The sequence below is a fragment of the Limanda limanda genome, chromosome 2 (genome assembly GCF_963576545.1).
Source record: "Limanda limanda chromosome 2, fLimLim1.1, whole genome shotgun sequence".
Lineage (NCBI taxonomy): Eukaryota > Metazoa > Chordata > Actinopteri > Pleuronectiformes > Pleuronectidae > Limanda > Limanda limanda.
Window position 1 is genome coordinate 23,118,922 of NC_083637.1, and position 16,305 is coordinate 23,135,226.

The 16,305-nt window shown below is 43.7% G+C and overlaps 1 protein-coding gene across 5 annotated transcripts in view; it reads right to left on the reverse strand.

Moving 5' to 3' along the window:
• tsc2 (TSC complex subunit 2) overlaps positions 1–16,305 on the reverse strand; it is a 26,750-nt gene continuing 10,445 nt past the window's right edge. For 3 of the 5 annotated variants that reach the window (XM_061087274.1, XM_061087282.1, XM_061087266.1), the window contains exons 22-42: positions 16,169–16,303; positions 15,112–15,301; positions 14,858–14,951; positions 14,426–14,528; positions 13,417–13,511; positions 10,954–11,094; positions 8,339–8,500; positions 8,076–8,234; positions 7,875–7,987; positions 6,869–7,111; positions 6,450–6,698; positions 3,457–3,614; positions 2,488–3,095; positions 1,948–2,026; positions 1,516–1,602; positions 1,237–1,423; positions 990–1,129; positions 816–894; positions 637–728; positions 403–501; positions 1–300 (exon numbers count right to left, since the gene is read on the reverse strand). In XM_061087274.1, coding sequence (XP_060943257.1) covers positions 133–300; positions 403–501; positions 637–728; positions 816–894; positions 990–1,129; positions 1,237–1,423; positions 1,516–1,602; positions 1,948–2,026; positions 2,488–3,095; positions 3,457–3,614; positions 6,450–6,698; positions 6,869–7,111; positions 7,875–7,987; positions 8,076–8,234; positions 8,339–8,500; positions 10,954–11,094; positions 13,417–13,511; positions 14,426–14,528; positions 14,858–14,951; positions 15,112–15,301; positions 16,169–16,303 — 3,381 coding nt within the window. In that variant the 3' untranslated portion in view covers positions 1–132. The remainder of the gene's footprint in view (positions 301–402; positions 502–636; positions 729–815; positions 895–989; positions 1,130–1,236; positions 1,424–1,515; positions 1,603–1,947; positions 2,027–2,487; positions 3,096–3,456; positions 3,615–6,449; positions 6,699–6,868; positions 7,112–7,874; positions 7,988–8,075; positions 8,235–8,338; positions 8,501–10,953; positions 11,095–13,416; positions 13,512–14,425; positions 14,529–14,857; positions 14,952–15,111; positions 15,302–16,168; positions 16,304–16,305) is intronic. The other 2 variants (XM_061087300.1, XM_061087291.1) reach the window with 1 other exon arrangement.

Below are 16,305 nucleotides of genomic sequence, written 5' to 3' on the forward strand. Positions count from 1 at the left end.
TTTTGTCCATGGTCACTTTTTATTCCACACGTTAACACACAAACACACCCTGTCTATGGTCATGAGTGGATGCTCGCATGTGTGTGTGCGCAGGCGTTTGTGTGTTTGCGTCTGCCGGGGTAAGAAATGTAATTAAACAAAATCTGTGAAATCGTCCACTGTTGATACAAGTCTCTTTCTCTGCCCCGAGGTTTCAGGGTTTGGGGCCTGATTGCTCTGCTGAAACGACTTGTTCTGCTGAGTGTGTCCTTGGGTCAGCGAGATGCCGGGAGTCGAGCGAGACTGAATGTCTTCTTGTGCCTTAGAGTCAGAGCAGAGAGAAAAGATGAATGCAATTACAGAAAGCTAATGAGAATCTGAACAACCCGTGACAGTGATTAGGTTTGTTTGTGTTGTTCTCACCCTGGTCCTGATCCTCTTTATGTGTCGTAATCTCGCCAGCCACTTGGAGGCATAAGCATCTGAAGGGTTTGCTCTGTACTGGTGCACCAAAGAGGCCATCTGCACATTTAGAAAGAAGAGTGAACTGACTGTGTGTGTGTGTGTGTGTGTGTGTGTGTGTGTTTGTTTGTTTGTGTGTGTGTGTGTGTGAGTTTGTGAGTGAGTGTGATAGGCAGAGATAAGGGGAAGACTTACATTCGCATGCAGAGCCATCTGTCTGACTAAGAGTGGAAGGTTGCGGTCTGAAACGATTTTTGCCACTGTTGTGTCGACTAAGCCCTCGAGGTCTGAAATAGAGAACAGGATAACAAAACAATGTGAAAACAATACTGACAGCAACAAGGAACAAGATGAGAAAAAATCGGATGTCTCACCTTTGCGGCACTGGAGGGTGACCAGGTTACATTCGAAATCCAGTGGTTTGATAATGACTTCTACAAAGTTAAACTGGCCCTAAAAAAGGAGACGAGACATTCGAGCTGAAACATGAATATTGAACGCGATTTCTATTACAATTCTTTTTTTTTTGCTAGTGCGTGTGCGTCTACCTTAATTGTGCCGAGATTGTATTCCTCTGCAGAGTCATTGTACACAACCATGACAAAATCGTTGCCAATGTGACGCTTTTTGTTGCAGCAGCCCTTGTCGCTCTCCCTGTTTGGCATCAGTGTGGCGATGTGGAAGATCGCTGCAGAGACACAATTTCATTCAAACCAAAAAGAGCAGACTGGCCGTGGAAAACAAACAACCACCATAATAATTAGACGTAATTTCCCCCGTCACACGTGCACTGACCCTGCATGATGTCGTCATGCCAGCAGTAGGTGAACTCTCCGTCGTCTCCGTACTGGTCGAGGCCTCCGAGGAAGATCTGGTCCGGGTCACAGTCCTTCAGGTGGATTAGTTTGCCCAGGCCTGTCAGGAAGGCAGCGTAGCGGTTCGAGCCGTACTCGTTTGATAGGATGGAGACTTCATTGTTAACCTGAAAAGTGTGAAGGGTGATGAGGCTGTGAAGTGAGCAAGAACGGCAGTAATTGAGAATTAAGACAACCGTCAGGGTCCGTATCTTCTCACCTGACCAGCTCCTACAAACACCACTCCGATCTTATGGGTGTCGTAAGGAGGCATCTGGTCCAGAACCTTCACAGCTCGGTCGATCACCTGCCAGAGAGAGAAGATGTCGTAAACTACAAAAAGTGTACTCGGAGAGCACATCACTGCCGAAGCGAATGACCCCTTCATCCCCATGTGGCAAATACTTATATTGGGATTAGATACTTCCAACCATATACACAGGAATTTCCTGCAAAGTGCTTATAATTTCACCTGTTCATTGATATTTGTAGTTTACATATACCAGATTTGTATTCATTAAGATTCCCTAAAATGTCAAAAATAATATAAATAAGCAAAAACTACCAGATAGACAAGCCAAAATGAAAACATGAGCGAGGTGACAACACTGTAGAGCAGATATCAGGTCAGTCGGGTCAGAGGTCAACCAACCTGAGTTTTAGGCAGCAGCAGCGGCTTGTTGGCCTCATTCCCAAAGAAAGGAGAGTGGTACAGCTGGAGGAAGACAAAGCTAGAGGAGAGAAAGACAGAGAGAAAGAGTGTTAAGCATATACACACACACAGACACACACATTCTTTTAAAAGTAATAAGTCACATTGTCACGCTTTTGTCTGACATTTAAAACCCAATAGATGTGTAATTCATACAAAATCATTCACTGATAAATATTTATAAAAATGAAGACATTTAATGAAAATCTAAATATATCCATCAATGTACGTATAATGTATGATTATGTTCTCGGAAGAAGTGAAGAATGTGCTGCAGTAACATTTCAACCAGTAATTTTTCATCATCTCAAACATCTTTTCAATGTAAACGTTGGCTGTGGACTGTAATTTAATGTTCTGCACTGGCAGAGCTCCACTATGAAACTTGCCAACTGAGCAGACATTAGTTTACTACGACAGTGAATTGGAAGTGACGGAGGACGGAGGCTGCAGCAGTGTCCTGCATTAATGGTGGAGTACCTGGGACTCAGTCCAGAAATCTTCTCAGTGGTGCTGGGTCCTGGCCGACTGTGGTACAAGTCTCTGTCCGTCCTCCTCTCTCTTCTGGAGGAGGGGGCCGAGACAGAGATGGTGTGACCCCGGGGCCGGTGGCCTCCGCCGGGGGAGATGGGTCCAGGCTGTGGCACCGCCGCTGGAAACTCCAGCCTCATCCTTGCCCCTCCACTCTGAGATGATGCTACAGCAGGACCTTCAGCGCCTTGGCTCTGGCCTCCCAGCCCATTAACGTCCCCTCCCGCACTTACCTCCACCTTATCTTTCTCAAAGTGAGGTTGCTGCTGCTGAGGCTTGCCATCCGAGGGCACTCTGGGACTCAAAGTGTCTGCCAGCACCGCCTCGGACTCCAGAGCAGCCTTGGCGAAGGCTTCAGGTAACGTCTGGAGCTCCGGAGAGGAGCTGGACTTGTTAAGTCCGTGACCCTGGGACGGAGACTGACTCTGGAAGGGAAGCTCGGGCCCCTGGCTGCCTGGTGTGGAAGGTCCCATGGTGGGCTGATCGATGGGAATCGCTCCCTCACTTACTTCCTCCAGAGTCGACTTCTCGTCGTCTTGACTGGAGGTGGAGGAGGACTGGAGGAGAAAGGAAATAAGTAGAGTTGATTTAAAGCTATTTAAATGATGAAACCATGACGCTGAGCAGGTTTAAGCAGATGAGATTCTTACAAAAATGTGCAAATGTGTGGCAGTGGTGATTTTATTCAGCAACAAAGGTGAGAAAACTTGCTTCAAAAGAAAAGCTGATGACTTTTGACTCCGCTGATGATAAAACAGCTTCAATGGTGGAGAAGCTGTTACAAACTTTAATTTAGGCTTTGAAAAACCACAACAAACCACATATAATATGTAATTATTCACCTGCACATGTGGTGTTTTCTTTATATCCTGTCAGGGTATGTTGAATGTGTTGTGTCTGTGTGCGCTTACGACATACCCTGCTGAGTGTTCCAGGGGGCGGGGTCTTGGTGAACTTGTCAGCAGACATGAAGATGGGATCAGAGGTCATTGGCTCAAACTCTTCACTCTCCGGCCAATCAGACGGGCTGTTTGCTGCAGCGATCCCTGAGCCCTCCTCCAGCACCACCACAGATTCTACAGCAGAACACAGCAACAGCCATGTGGGTTATACACACACACATGAAAACTGAAGTGACACACACATCACAGTGTGGCCCACAATTTTTTTACACTATTAGAAAAAAACATATACAGAGGTGGAAAGACTTCACCACAGCTGTCAGAAATGATTTTTACGTACACTAATCACACATTCTCTCTAAAATCTAAAGTAGAGTAGATAAAGTCAAATTAGTCATTGTCACAAGAAACATAATTTGATGCATCCACATGATTAAACAAACTCTAAACACACACACACACACACACACACACACACACACACACACACACACACACACACACACACACACACACACACACACACACACACACACACACACACACACACACACACACACACACACACACACACACACACACACACACACACACACACACACACAGAGATTAGATCATGACCAAGAGTGAATCCAACCAACAAACACTGCAAACAGAGACACAGAGCAGATCAATGCAGTAAGCAGCTTTCATCCATCACTGCTTCTTCTACTTGATTTCCGCCAGGGCGCATGCATCTGTTTGGTCGGCTTGTTGGTTACAGAGAGATACAGTAACGAGCACGTTTTTAATCCTAGAGGGAAACCGCAGCCCAAACAAGCTGCAACTACAGCAACAGCAGCCCAGACCAGGCCCTCCACTCCTGCTGTCTCCCACTGCTCTCTACACACTCGACAAAGAAGGAGGAGCCAACACAGTCAGGCGTGTCTGTTGCCGGAGTGTTGGCTTCTAAAGCTACAGCTCTGACATCGTCTTCAACAGTTCGGCCAGTAAGACAAGGAAGAGCAGCAGAGTTAGATGAGGTCTGGGCTTTCCTGTTGACAAGGTCAAAGTTTAAACGGTCGACCGGAGTATATTTAAAAAACACAAGAGTTAGAGAGAGAGGATGATTGGGACGGACAAATAAATCATGGAGGCAGACAAAAAATGAATCATGTCCCATCTTTAGGTGTCATTGGACTGATTAATCCGAGTGCAGGCGTGTTTCCCTCCCGTGTTAATAGAAGACTGATGGGTAAAGCAGAAACGTTCTTCACTTGCACAGTTTTTCATCATAAAAGAAGCTTAAAAAGAAGAATTTCTTGAAACATACTGTAATGTCTCACTTCAAATTAAGAGAACAGTTTAACATTTTGGAAAACACTCTGATTTGTTTTTCCTACTGATAACAATACCACTCTCGCTGTCTGTGTGGCAAATAGGAAGCTGGAGCAAGGAGACAGTAGAGCACTGTGGAGCATATAGCAAAGTAATAGCTGAGCCCATAATCCTATATAAAACCATAACCTGTTAATTTGATTAGGTTTTAGAGTTGCTGTTAGACAAACTTTGTTACTTTGAATTGGGACAGTTCAAAAGTTTCTCAATGTTTCCGAATAACACTGTAAATAAAGATGGGCGAAAGTATAGATCATGAACCCACTTCTTCTATGTTAATGTTAAAAGTCAATTTACACATTGAATTTATCTCAAAGATGGTTTCTGTGATGCTATAAAAACTAGGTGAAACGCCATGATTGACAGCTGAGACTGACTCCCGATTGGCCGAGCACATTTATTGACAGGACATCGCTACAACAGCTTCATCCCCCGATCGCACAGACTTTGACCTAAAATGTGCACGCTGGTGCATTTCTGGATAGTGGGAAGAAGCAGAGACAAAGTCTAAAGTATCAAGTCTTAATGCTAAGCTAAGCTAACTGTCTCCTGGCTGTAGCTTTAAAGTGGAGAGGCAGGTAAGAGTTTTTTCAATCCATCTCACTCTCCAAAATGTATAACTGTTCTTTTCGAGTATTTCATTTTGAAAACAAAAACAATTTTGGTCTTTCAATTGTACACTTTAAATAGCAATGCGATCAATAAATTTGAACTTCCATATAATATGGACATTATAAAACCATGTGGTGACGACAGTACTGTACAAGTGAGAAGAAATACACTACACCAGGGGTTTTCTGGAGGGGGGGGGGGAGGGGTAGATGTGGGCTCACACGTGAGGGGGACAGTACCTGCCCAGGAAATGCTCCTGTGCAACCTGCCCGGGGCTGGAGGGCCTGAGGGGGCAGAGCCCAGACCCAGAGACCACAGAAAGCCACCAACTGCAGGCGGGACACCAGAGGACAGGTTGGTGGCGCATGACGCCACATTACAGACCACAGCCAGTCACAAACCATCATGGTGGTGAAAATGAAAAAAATAAACATGACAGCAAACCAATCAGAATGAGGAGGGAAATTTAGAAGGCAATGAGGAAAAAAAATTGTAAAAAAAGAAAGAATGAAGAAAAAAGATGGGCCCAGCTGAAAAATTAAGCAGGTGGATCCGCAGAAAAAAAATAAACAAATGCACAGGACTCTGGAAAATAAGGCTTCGGCAAAACAAGACATTTAACTTGCAATACAAGTACCTGTAAGATCGGTGATCTCTGATGATCAGCGACCTGATTAAATCCAGACTGATTTGTTGATCACCTTCTGGTTCAAATAAAGTACTTACACACAATCTGGCACTTAGCTCAGTTCATTTGAGAGGACCAAGGACAGGCAGTCAGGCAGACTCCACGGGTGTATTCATGCGTACCATTCGATTATTTCGTTCATTATGATTTTATGTTCTGTAGCTAACTAGTCAGGATGTGCCATTGTCTTTATTACACAGATATAACAATGACAATGTTATGATCCTAAGCACATTATTTCTCACCTGAACAACTACTTACACACACCCACAAAATAAAAACTAATCTCAAACTTTCTGATCATTCAAGCTTCCCCTCAGACTGTCACTCACCAGTGTTGGAGCGCTGGATCAGGTTTGCCTTCCCTGCGACGCCGCTGTGTGTTTGGGTGAGGGGCTCTGAGACGGGCGCCGGCGGGGGGGCAGCGGTGCTAGCGGGAGCGCTGGTTGTCTGGGCAGGAGGCTCCTTCACTCCCTCCATCGACATCAGGACAGTGGAGAGCTCCTGCAGTGGCATGTTGCCGAGCTCAGAGGAGAAGGGGCTGGGTGGGTTCTCCAGACACATGAGCCAGCTTGTGTTACCTGTGACGACACACAGAAACACAAACAGACACTTAACTGCTGTAAATGGACCACAACAGGGATTCTGACCGTTCCATCACACTAACCAATGTACTGATGTTATAGGTAAAATGTAGTAAACTGAACAATATGTGCTAAAGCCGTGCTATGGCATCTCAGATTTAATGTACCTGACGGTCTCCGGATGAAGATCTCTGCCCAGCCCTGTGTGAGTATGGGGACAAAATCGGCCAGACTGGGGTTGTCTTTGAGAGGCGGGGGGGTCGATGGGGCCACAGAACTGGAGGAGGGAGGACCCAGGCCATCAAGGGTGGGACCGGTCGAGGGAGAGAAAGGAGCGGCTAACTCGCCCTCTGAAGGGGACACGAGAGGACTGAGGCTCTGAGCAGGACCGGCGCGTAGAGCGTGGCCACCTGCAATATAAGGTAATCTGATTTAATCACAAAGGTCACCTGTAATAAAACATTAAACACAGCATAATAACAAAGAATTGCAAGAAGCAGACAGAAAAGTAGGGCATTATATTTCACATATATTTTGACAAACAGTCAAAAAGAAAGACATAATTGAATATGTAGCTTCAGCCACTAGGGGTCCCTCAATCAAAACAGTGACAAAGGACTTAGTTTGATGATGTTGTGAAGCAGCTTGGAATCGTGCGAGTTGACTTCACCACCATTGCCAATGAAAAACTACACTCAGAAAATCACATTCACATGCAAATTCAAATGCAGACACAGTTCAAACAAATGTGTTGAATGTTACAGCAACATATTCTGCCTTTTTCCTTTAAACAAATAACCCGATAGAATGAAAAAGAATGCCCCTGATTTACATTTACATAACACATATATACGGAACGGACAGAGATGCACTGGGACTGAAAGAGAGGATAAAAGCTACCTGATTGTTTCTGAATTCAAGACAACAGGAAGGAGAATTCAGCTCATTTTGCTCATCTAAAAAGCTTTTTTACCGAATGGATTTTTGGGAAATCAGCACCAAAAAAATCCTTGATAATTCACAATCATTATACAAAAAAGATATTTTAGTAATTGTCACCATTGGAGAGTACTCTTCTATACCAAAAACTATAGCTGTATTTGTAAATAACAAGTTAGTTGGTTGTACACAGTCTTAAGTCCTGAGAGTCCAGAGTGGATATTTATTTTTTACCTGAGATGGAGCGAACCCGAATGCGTGTGGCTCTGCTGTGCTGCTGGCTTGACTGGGACTCCAGTTTGGCTGGAGCCTCTTTGGTTATTCGGGTGTGTAGAGATGGATCTGACCTGAAGGAGAAGAAAACAACGATTTAACAAAACAAAAACAAACAAGGGCAATTTTTCCATTGTGTGAGTGCGTGTGAACATGTTTAACCTGGTCATTTCCCCTCCTCCTCCCAGACGTTCAGCCATGTCCAGGCCTAGCAGGGCTTGTGTTCGGACCCCTCCGCTGGTTGTTATGGTCACCAGCTTGTTGCCCACAAGCCAGGTCATACTGCGACCCCCTGCCAACAAGAACTCTGCTATGGGTGACCTAAGAGGAAAGCCAGATTATTCACCATCTCTCTTCTTCCACCACTTCTAAAAAGTACCAACCACACAAAACACACAGACATATAGAAAGAAACTCTTGCCAACCTCTTGGGCAATGCGGAGAAGTTGGAAAACACATATCGTGCCATCATGTCCAGGCAGGTCTCCGTGAGCTCCAGGTGGACGGTCTTCAGCGCCTCGTCTGCCTGAGTCGTCGCATTTTCATCAGCGGAGCCCAGGCTGCACGTGGTGGTCGAGGTGTGCATCCTATGGCAGAAAACAGAGAGAGGGCTTAACAACAGAGAGAGGCAGAGCAGCGAGAGGAGATCACGCAGTCTGTCGATATCTAGCATGAAATCAGTGCAGACAGAGACATGCAAAATCTGGTATACAGGTGAAATGAGAGAGATGCAGAACACGAAAAAAAACTAACAAAAAATCACCCATAGTGCACATTTCTGTTAGGATCACATGCAAAACAAAACTCTATATACACACACATGCATTCACACATTTTTGTTTGCACCACAAGTACATTTTATCAAGCAGAAAAACAAAGACACACATGGGACTTGGTATAAGTGGCTACATGAGCAGTGACAACACAATGTTTATCGCCCTAAATGTCAGTAAGCTCTGTGAAGCAAGTGGAAGGGATCGACGGTGTCACACGTTCTCATGGTCACTAAACTGCACGGCAACCAGAAGGGGGCTGGAGCCGCTGGAGCTCATGTGGTCAACCTTCAGCTACAGCTAATGTCTCAGCCAAAACCAAATCACTCAATCAGTATTCACTGTAGAGCAGGTTACACCTTTCTAGTTCCAACAATCATGGCTGCGTGCAAATCACTGTGAAGGCACATTTAGAGATGTTAACATCAGTCTCAGTCAGGACTGGATAGATATTAGACTTGAAGTGGAAGCCACGCTGGCTCGTTGCTGAGAAGTAAACACACTCAGCATAAGCTATTTGCAACAACATCGAGGACGACTGAGCCCGACTGAGATGTGTCTGTTTATCACAGTGGGCAAGTATTGAAGGCAGAAGCTGTTTTCATGCAAATATGAAAACAAATATGGGAAGATTAAGTCAAAGACGTTGATACATGAGGAACATCTGTCTTTGGTTGCTCTTTTGTGGGGAACTGTTTTAGCTTCGTGTGACTCTATAAAGGGGGGAAGGTTATCTTGACAGAAATACATCTCAGCTTCAGATGACTTGTCAAGATTACAATTCAGGTGTGTTCGCAAATGATGTTGTCAGGGGACATTTTGAACAGTTCTTTAGAGGGAACAAGAGGAAATCTCTCACTCATACCAAGTCCCAGCACATGGACAGACAACTAGTCGACACATTTTTATACTTACCTTTCTTACACTGCCAATAATTAATTTTTCACTTCAATGTCTAATGGACACATATTCCAGACAACATGACCCACTCACCACTGCCTTGTGTCAATGCTTTCAAAGTCTTTACTACATTTTTATCCATTATACTTCAGTTGAATGATTTTAAACAATATAAATTAAGCATAGAAACCCAATTCTTTGTTATTTTTAGTGCAGATACACTAGCCAATCCGTTCGTATCATTTAAAAACCTGTAGGTGATTGATTTCACCTCAAAATTTGTTTATTAAAGTAGGCCGCATTGACACCTAAAAGCTTAAAATAAGGTCATGTTGTCCAAGGTGAAACCAGTGTCCATTCAAGAGACATAAAAACCAACCATTTGAGGAAAAAGAAGCAGATTTGCAGCCATTTAGCGGTTTAAGCGGTCAAACAGATCCACACTGCAGCTGTTTAAGCTCATGAAGTTCCATGTTTCACTCTGGCATAAAATTTATTAAAGAGTTTGGTGTGTCAAAAATTACACAGCTTGGCTTTTACTGCCATCTGTTGGGCAGGAGAGGTACGATTAATTTAAGAGTGAGGCGCTGGAGCAACATCAGCCAACTGCAGTGATAGATCGCACATCTGTCAAATGCTCAAGTAGCAAAGATAAGCGTAAAGTTGTTAAGGTAAGGGATGGATATGAATGATTTGAGTCTGTGATCAAACTGCATTCAAAGTTCACATTAGCCCAGCGAGTCCTTAAATCCCACTTAGAGAGATTGCCATGGTCAGAGCAGCACAGTGTTTAATTGTGAGTGGAGCAAAGCAAAAAAACAAAAGAATTGTTAAGCAAGCAAACAAAGCTGTTGTGCTGTTGTCGTGCCCTCCCACCAGGAATAGAGAGGCAGAGTAGTTGGATGTAGTGGTTAGCCGGCCCTCCTGCCATTCATTTGTTACTAGGCCAATTGAGCAAAAAATCACCCAGCAAAACAAACACACAAATAAAAATCAAGCAAAAAATGAAACTAAAATAAAAACAAAACCTGTGTTAGAGCAAAATCAAAGAGCAAAGCTTCAACATGGGTCAAGATGTTTTCTGATGTCTTCTGCGAACACTGCATGCAAAAGCAAATCACAAGACAAAACCTTTTACACAGCATGTGTATGATCGCAGCCCAAAACAAACCAAAAAGGGTCGACACACAAACCTTTGTCGCATGCACCCCCCCGCTCCAGGTGTCCCTGGCAACAAACCACCCAAGGCCGCCCAACGGACCCACATGACAATGAGCCTACACCCTCAACCATCCCATGGAGGAAGCAACAAGTGTTTGGATTGTTCTAGTTTTTTTGTTTTGTTACCCGGAAGGCTCATCTCTAACCTGCGGACCGCATGTTCGGAGACACTGATGCTGCGGGAGCGGAACGCGTCCATGGCTGACAGGTCCCTCAGCTCTTTAACAGGAGAGCTGCTGCTATTGGCTACCGCCGCTGCTGCCCTCGCCACTTTTGCCGCCCGCAGACTGGGTGGTGATGAGTACCCATGGCCAGGGGCAAGGGAAAGGGGCCCGGGTGGCAATGTGGTGGCGGTTAGGGTGGAAGTGGTATGGGGAGTGTAGGGAGGAGGAGACAGCGGGAATCGTCCCGAGAGCAACATGAGCAGGAACGCCAAGTGGAACACAACATGGGTAGGGAAGAGGAGGGGAGGGGAGGAGGGAGCAGGGGGCAGGGCCACAAAGGCCAAAGGGGAAGAGAGGGGATGGGTCAGGAGCAAATTAGGAAGGATCCAGGGTGACACGACCACCCCCCAAAACCACAACCACAACGAAGCACCCAATCGCAGGCGGCAGGGGAGGGGGGTCGAATGAAGAATTGAAAGAAAAACAAAACAAGGTGAAAATTAACAGCAGTGAACACTATGATTCAGATTACAGGAGAGCGAAGTAAGAAAAAGAGAAAACATCAAACGAAAGGAAACAGACAAAGCTACAGCAGAGGGTAAAATAGCTTCTGTTGTTCAGAAAAAGAAAATACGCACAAAAAGTATTCAGGAGAGCAACAAAATAAACATTATCTCACAGAGCAGGTACATAGTGAAGCCAAGGACTCGAACAGGAGAAGTAAAACAGTAGGGATGGACTCAGCACAGGCCTGAAATCATGGAGGTGATGGAACTAAAAATGAATTGTGGGTTAAACCTGAGGGTTGGAGCAAAGCAAGACAGGACTCAATAAATCTACAAAATACCACACTTAGCAAAAAGTTGATTCTTCTAGAGACTTTTGGGGACTTCCAAATGTAATCGTAAAACCAGGAGCAATATCAATATGAAAAAAGCCTTTGAAATGGTCCAATAGGACTCTGACGTGCAGAACTCCAACCCAGCAGTGGACAATGAGCAGCACAAGGACAGGGTGACTGGGTGAATAAATGATAACACAATATAGGACACTGAAAGTGGGTTTGATACAGAGGATCAGCAGACACTGACATAAGGGACTACTGTAACAGGGAGTGTGCTGGATTGCAATAGCAGCAAGGGCGTTATGAGGTTTTTGGCAAGTGATGGGATCCAATGTGTTTCTAAATGATTTAAAAGAAGATTGAACAGAGGCTGCGCTAATATTTCCTCAAACGTATTCAACCGAACAACAGGAGGAGGAGGGAGGAAGGAGAGTAAATAAGCTACTATGAATCTCGAAGGCAGAAAATAAGACATGTGGGGATAAGCAAATAAAATTGACTGAATGATTGATTCAGATACACATTGTAAAACACCAGGGAAATATTGGATAAGAACCGTTTTTCTTGGAAGAAACAACCTCATCAACACTGCTATTTGCAGGGCATTTTTCTGAAGCTCAATTTCTTTTCAGGCGGCAAATTAACAGCCAACATCTGTCCCTTGTCTCTGTGATCACCTACACTAAGTTTTAATTAGATACTTGAAGTGATGATATCATAAAATGTTAACGCGATTTAGACACATAAGGCTGACAAACATTCACATGTTCAGATGAGACGCGTCGCTGAGAAACACTTTATGGCTTCCTTACACACTTCCTGTCAAAGACAGAGTATCAGTAAAGCTAAGTTCACACTCCACGACTTGCCATCTTTTGATCAGGTGCCTGACCATATTATCCTACACTACCCCAATGCGTTCAATATAAGCTGCACTGAGTTTGTGCTACCCTGTCCCTGATGAAAATAAATCAGGGGCAACTCATCACTACATATACCTTCATCACCTTAATCTCATACAGAGCTCTGATTGGTTGGTTTTGGCTGGAGTTGTTGCAGACTGCGACTAGATATCCATCAGGTTAGAAATCTGATCCCAGTCTGTGTCTGGCCAGGGATTCATGGGCAAGCCATGGGCGGACACAGTAGCACAAACACCTGGATGATATAAAACAATCCACTAAAAAATATAAAAACATTCAATTGTAAAGCCTCAGAAACGACCAGAGTTTAATCATTATTTCTCCTTTGATGAGAGATGAGATTGCATTACACAGGTGTTCATGTTATTTTGTCCACCCCTGTATGTTATTAAAATGAAGAGAAATAAAATTAAAAATATAAACTCAAATTGTGGCAGAAAAATTGAACACATAAAATGTGACAAAGCATAAACAAAATTAACTAATGACCACCATGGCAACCTGAGAGAAGTCATTGCAACCATCGTGCCACAGTAGCAGTCATGCTGAGTCCCCCGTTACCTTGGCAACACCAACCATCTTACACAAAAATGACCACGTGGGCAGTTTGCTGTTCTGCTGGTTTGTACGTCAGCACTTCCAGCGTTTTGAGTGTGTTTGTGTGAACGTAAGTTTTACCTCTTGGGTCTTTCATTGAGGCTGGTGCTTCGGGCACGAAAGGGACTCTGCTCGTGTCCGTCATCAAATGGCAGCAGGGCGTTGGAACGCAAACCCTGGGGACAAACAGGTGAACGTAAAAAGGGACACAAATTACTGTAGGTAGACTTCACACAGAATCTGCAGCAAATCTCAAAACAAAGGACCAAAAATCTAGATATAAGGGTCACAGACTGGGTTATAAAATGTTTTATCTGTGCAAAAATGTAAAGTTGTGGTTTACAGATTTGCTGGACCATCTATTGGCCAGGCATAGTGAGTCTGGCTAACAGCCCCAGTTTTATTCAGCACAGGAGCATGTGAGGTAAAGCACTTCTAATGTAACTCTTGGCAAGAAAATAAATAAGTATTTTTCCCATTATTCCCACCAATGTCAAACAATTAATTAAAAGCATTATTATGAAATTACTATTAAGGTATTAAGAGGTATTGACTGGATGACAGAAAATGACACTTGAAGGCGATTGAATTGGGTGAGACATTTATCAAATGTTTCAGCAAGAGTGAAACATATTTGCTTGGATGAAGTGAAATTACACTACATGACTCCCGCATAGGATTTGAGCATTTTCTTTCTTTTTGTCAATATTTAATTTTTTCCACTATGTATTTCTATATGCATTGTTTGTGCTTCTGAGTGAGAAACTGCAGAAGCTGTGAGTTTGGCTGTATTTTTTCTGCGTAACAGTGATAATGTTATATTTCAAAACTAGAATTAATGCAAAAACTGGGTTTTGTGAGGTCACTGTGACCTTGACTACCAAAATCTAATCAGTTCATCCCTGAGTCCAAGTGAATATGTGTCCCTAATTTGAAGTAATTCTCTCATGGGGTTCATGACATATCGTGCTCAAGAGAACGGGACATACTGACAGACGGACAACCCGAGAACATACTGCCTCTTGCCGGCTAAGAGGCTTAATAAAATTGAAAGTTTTGACAAAGTCAATAAAGACAGAGCAGCACTTACCTTTGTGATGTACTGAACAAAGTCTTTGCGGAAGGGAAGTCTGCAGCGTATGAACCACATAGCAATCACATGGTGGGCCAGTGACACAATGTACTGGTTGAACCTGAAAGGATTTGAAAAAAAAAAAGTACTTCATAATGTTTCTGAGAAAAATATATATTTTTGTGTGAGTGTGTACTTGTACAGATAGCTTTGTGAGGACCATTTGAGCCTACAACCTACAGAGTGAGGACATTTTGGGAAAGAGAGGACATTTTGGCCAGTCTTCACTTTCTGCCCAACTTTTAAAACGCTGTTTCAGGGTTAAGACTTTGTTTTAGGCGTTTAGTTTTGATGGTTAAGGTTCGGTGCTAGGGAATGCATTATGCCAATGAATGTCCTCACTAAGGTAGATGTACAAATGTGAGTGTGTGTCTGTGTGTGCGCACTTACTTGGAGGGATTAGTGTATGGTAGAGAGATTGCAAACACACTGACATACTGCTCAGCTACAAAGTTGGCATAGAGATGGGGCAGGCGCACCAGAGCTATGACACAGAATGGAGGAAAGAACAGATCAATCCAACACCTCCACTTTGTGCTGGTTCTGTGAAAATCTGACGTGACGATCTGACCTTGAGCGCTGAACATTGATTGTTAAAGAAACAATGACAAGAAAAGGTTTAGAGAAAAGTTGTTGGTACTTACTGGAGAGGAACTCAAGCATAGGAGACGCCATGGCAACAGTGGCAGAGATGTGGGTGAGCTTCACAATAAGAGCGGGAAGGAGCTTGATCATGATGTCAGGCATCTCCACCGTGCACATCGTAAGGGCCACTACACATTGCTTGGCACACCGGTAAATGAGGCCAGTCTCGAGGCACTGAACCAGCTCTCTCTGCAGAGGAGAAAGTAGGGACGTTTCACGCCAAGTCCAAACCAAGATTCATGTCTTTGTTACATTGTTTACATTCGATTCGGTTAGACTTGATTTCACATTGTAATTTAAAGGCTTTTGCATGACACATATACTTCCTGTTGTCCTCACTTATATGAGCTGCGAATACCTATATATGACATTGATGTGTTTGTAGACAGGCGTGTATCTTAATATGTGCTATTGTATGAATCTAATATTTACTGTTTTCTATTATTTCTTTATTCTTTATTCCCATTTTAAAATTAATCAAACTGTTATACTGTAATATCATTACAGTATAACAGCCAGCAGAATGAACGTCCTTCTTGTCTTACATATTATAGTTGGAGGCAAAGACCACAAGCAATCCTGTGAGTTACTTCCACTGCTTTTTCTTCTTCAGTTATTTAATGCTATTCCAAAAGTGTGAACTATACAACAAAGTGTTTCCACACTGCGAACGATCTGGTACACTGTTCAGTTTGATCTAAACCAAGAACACCTCTTTTGATCGGACTCAATTTTGGTCCGTTGGTCACATGCGTGGTCTCAGGAACATTTCACACTGGTGATTTCTGTTTGGACTAAACTGAAAAGTCAGAAGGTCTGAACCAAAAAGAGTTAGTGTGAAATCACATCTAGTTGTATGGTGATGATTATCCATGTATGTGGCTGGCAAATATAAAAAATAAAGTTGTGTGCGTTAAACAGAAACCGTTAATGATGGGATATTGTCCAACTGTGGACGTTATTCCTCCAAAATTGATAGTCATTGAATCAGATAATCATGAACACATCCGACAAGCCTATTTTACTTTCTTTCTACAGACGGCTTGGGGTCCGTACCTGTCTGGACTGCTCCAGGTAGCTGTGATAGGAGGTTATCGCCGTGAGGACAGGAACCACCGCCAGCTGAACATCAGTGCGGGAAAACCCCTCCGGGGTCTTCTTCAAGCGCTCTGAGATCAGACGATCTGTCACCT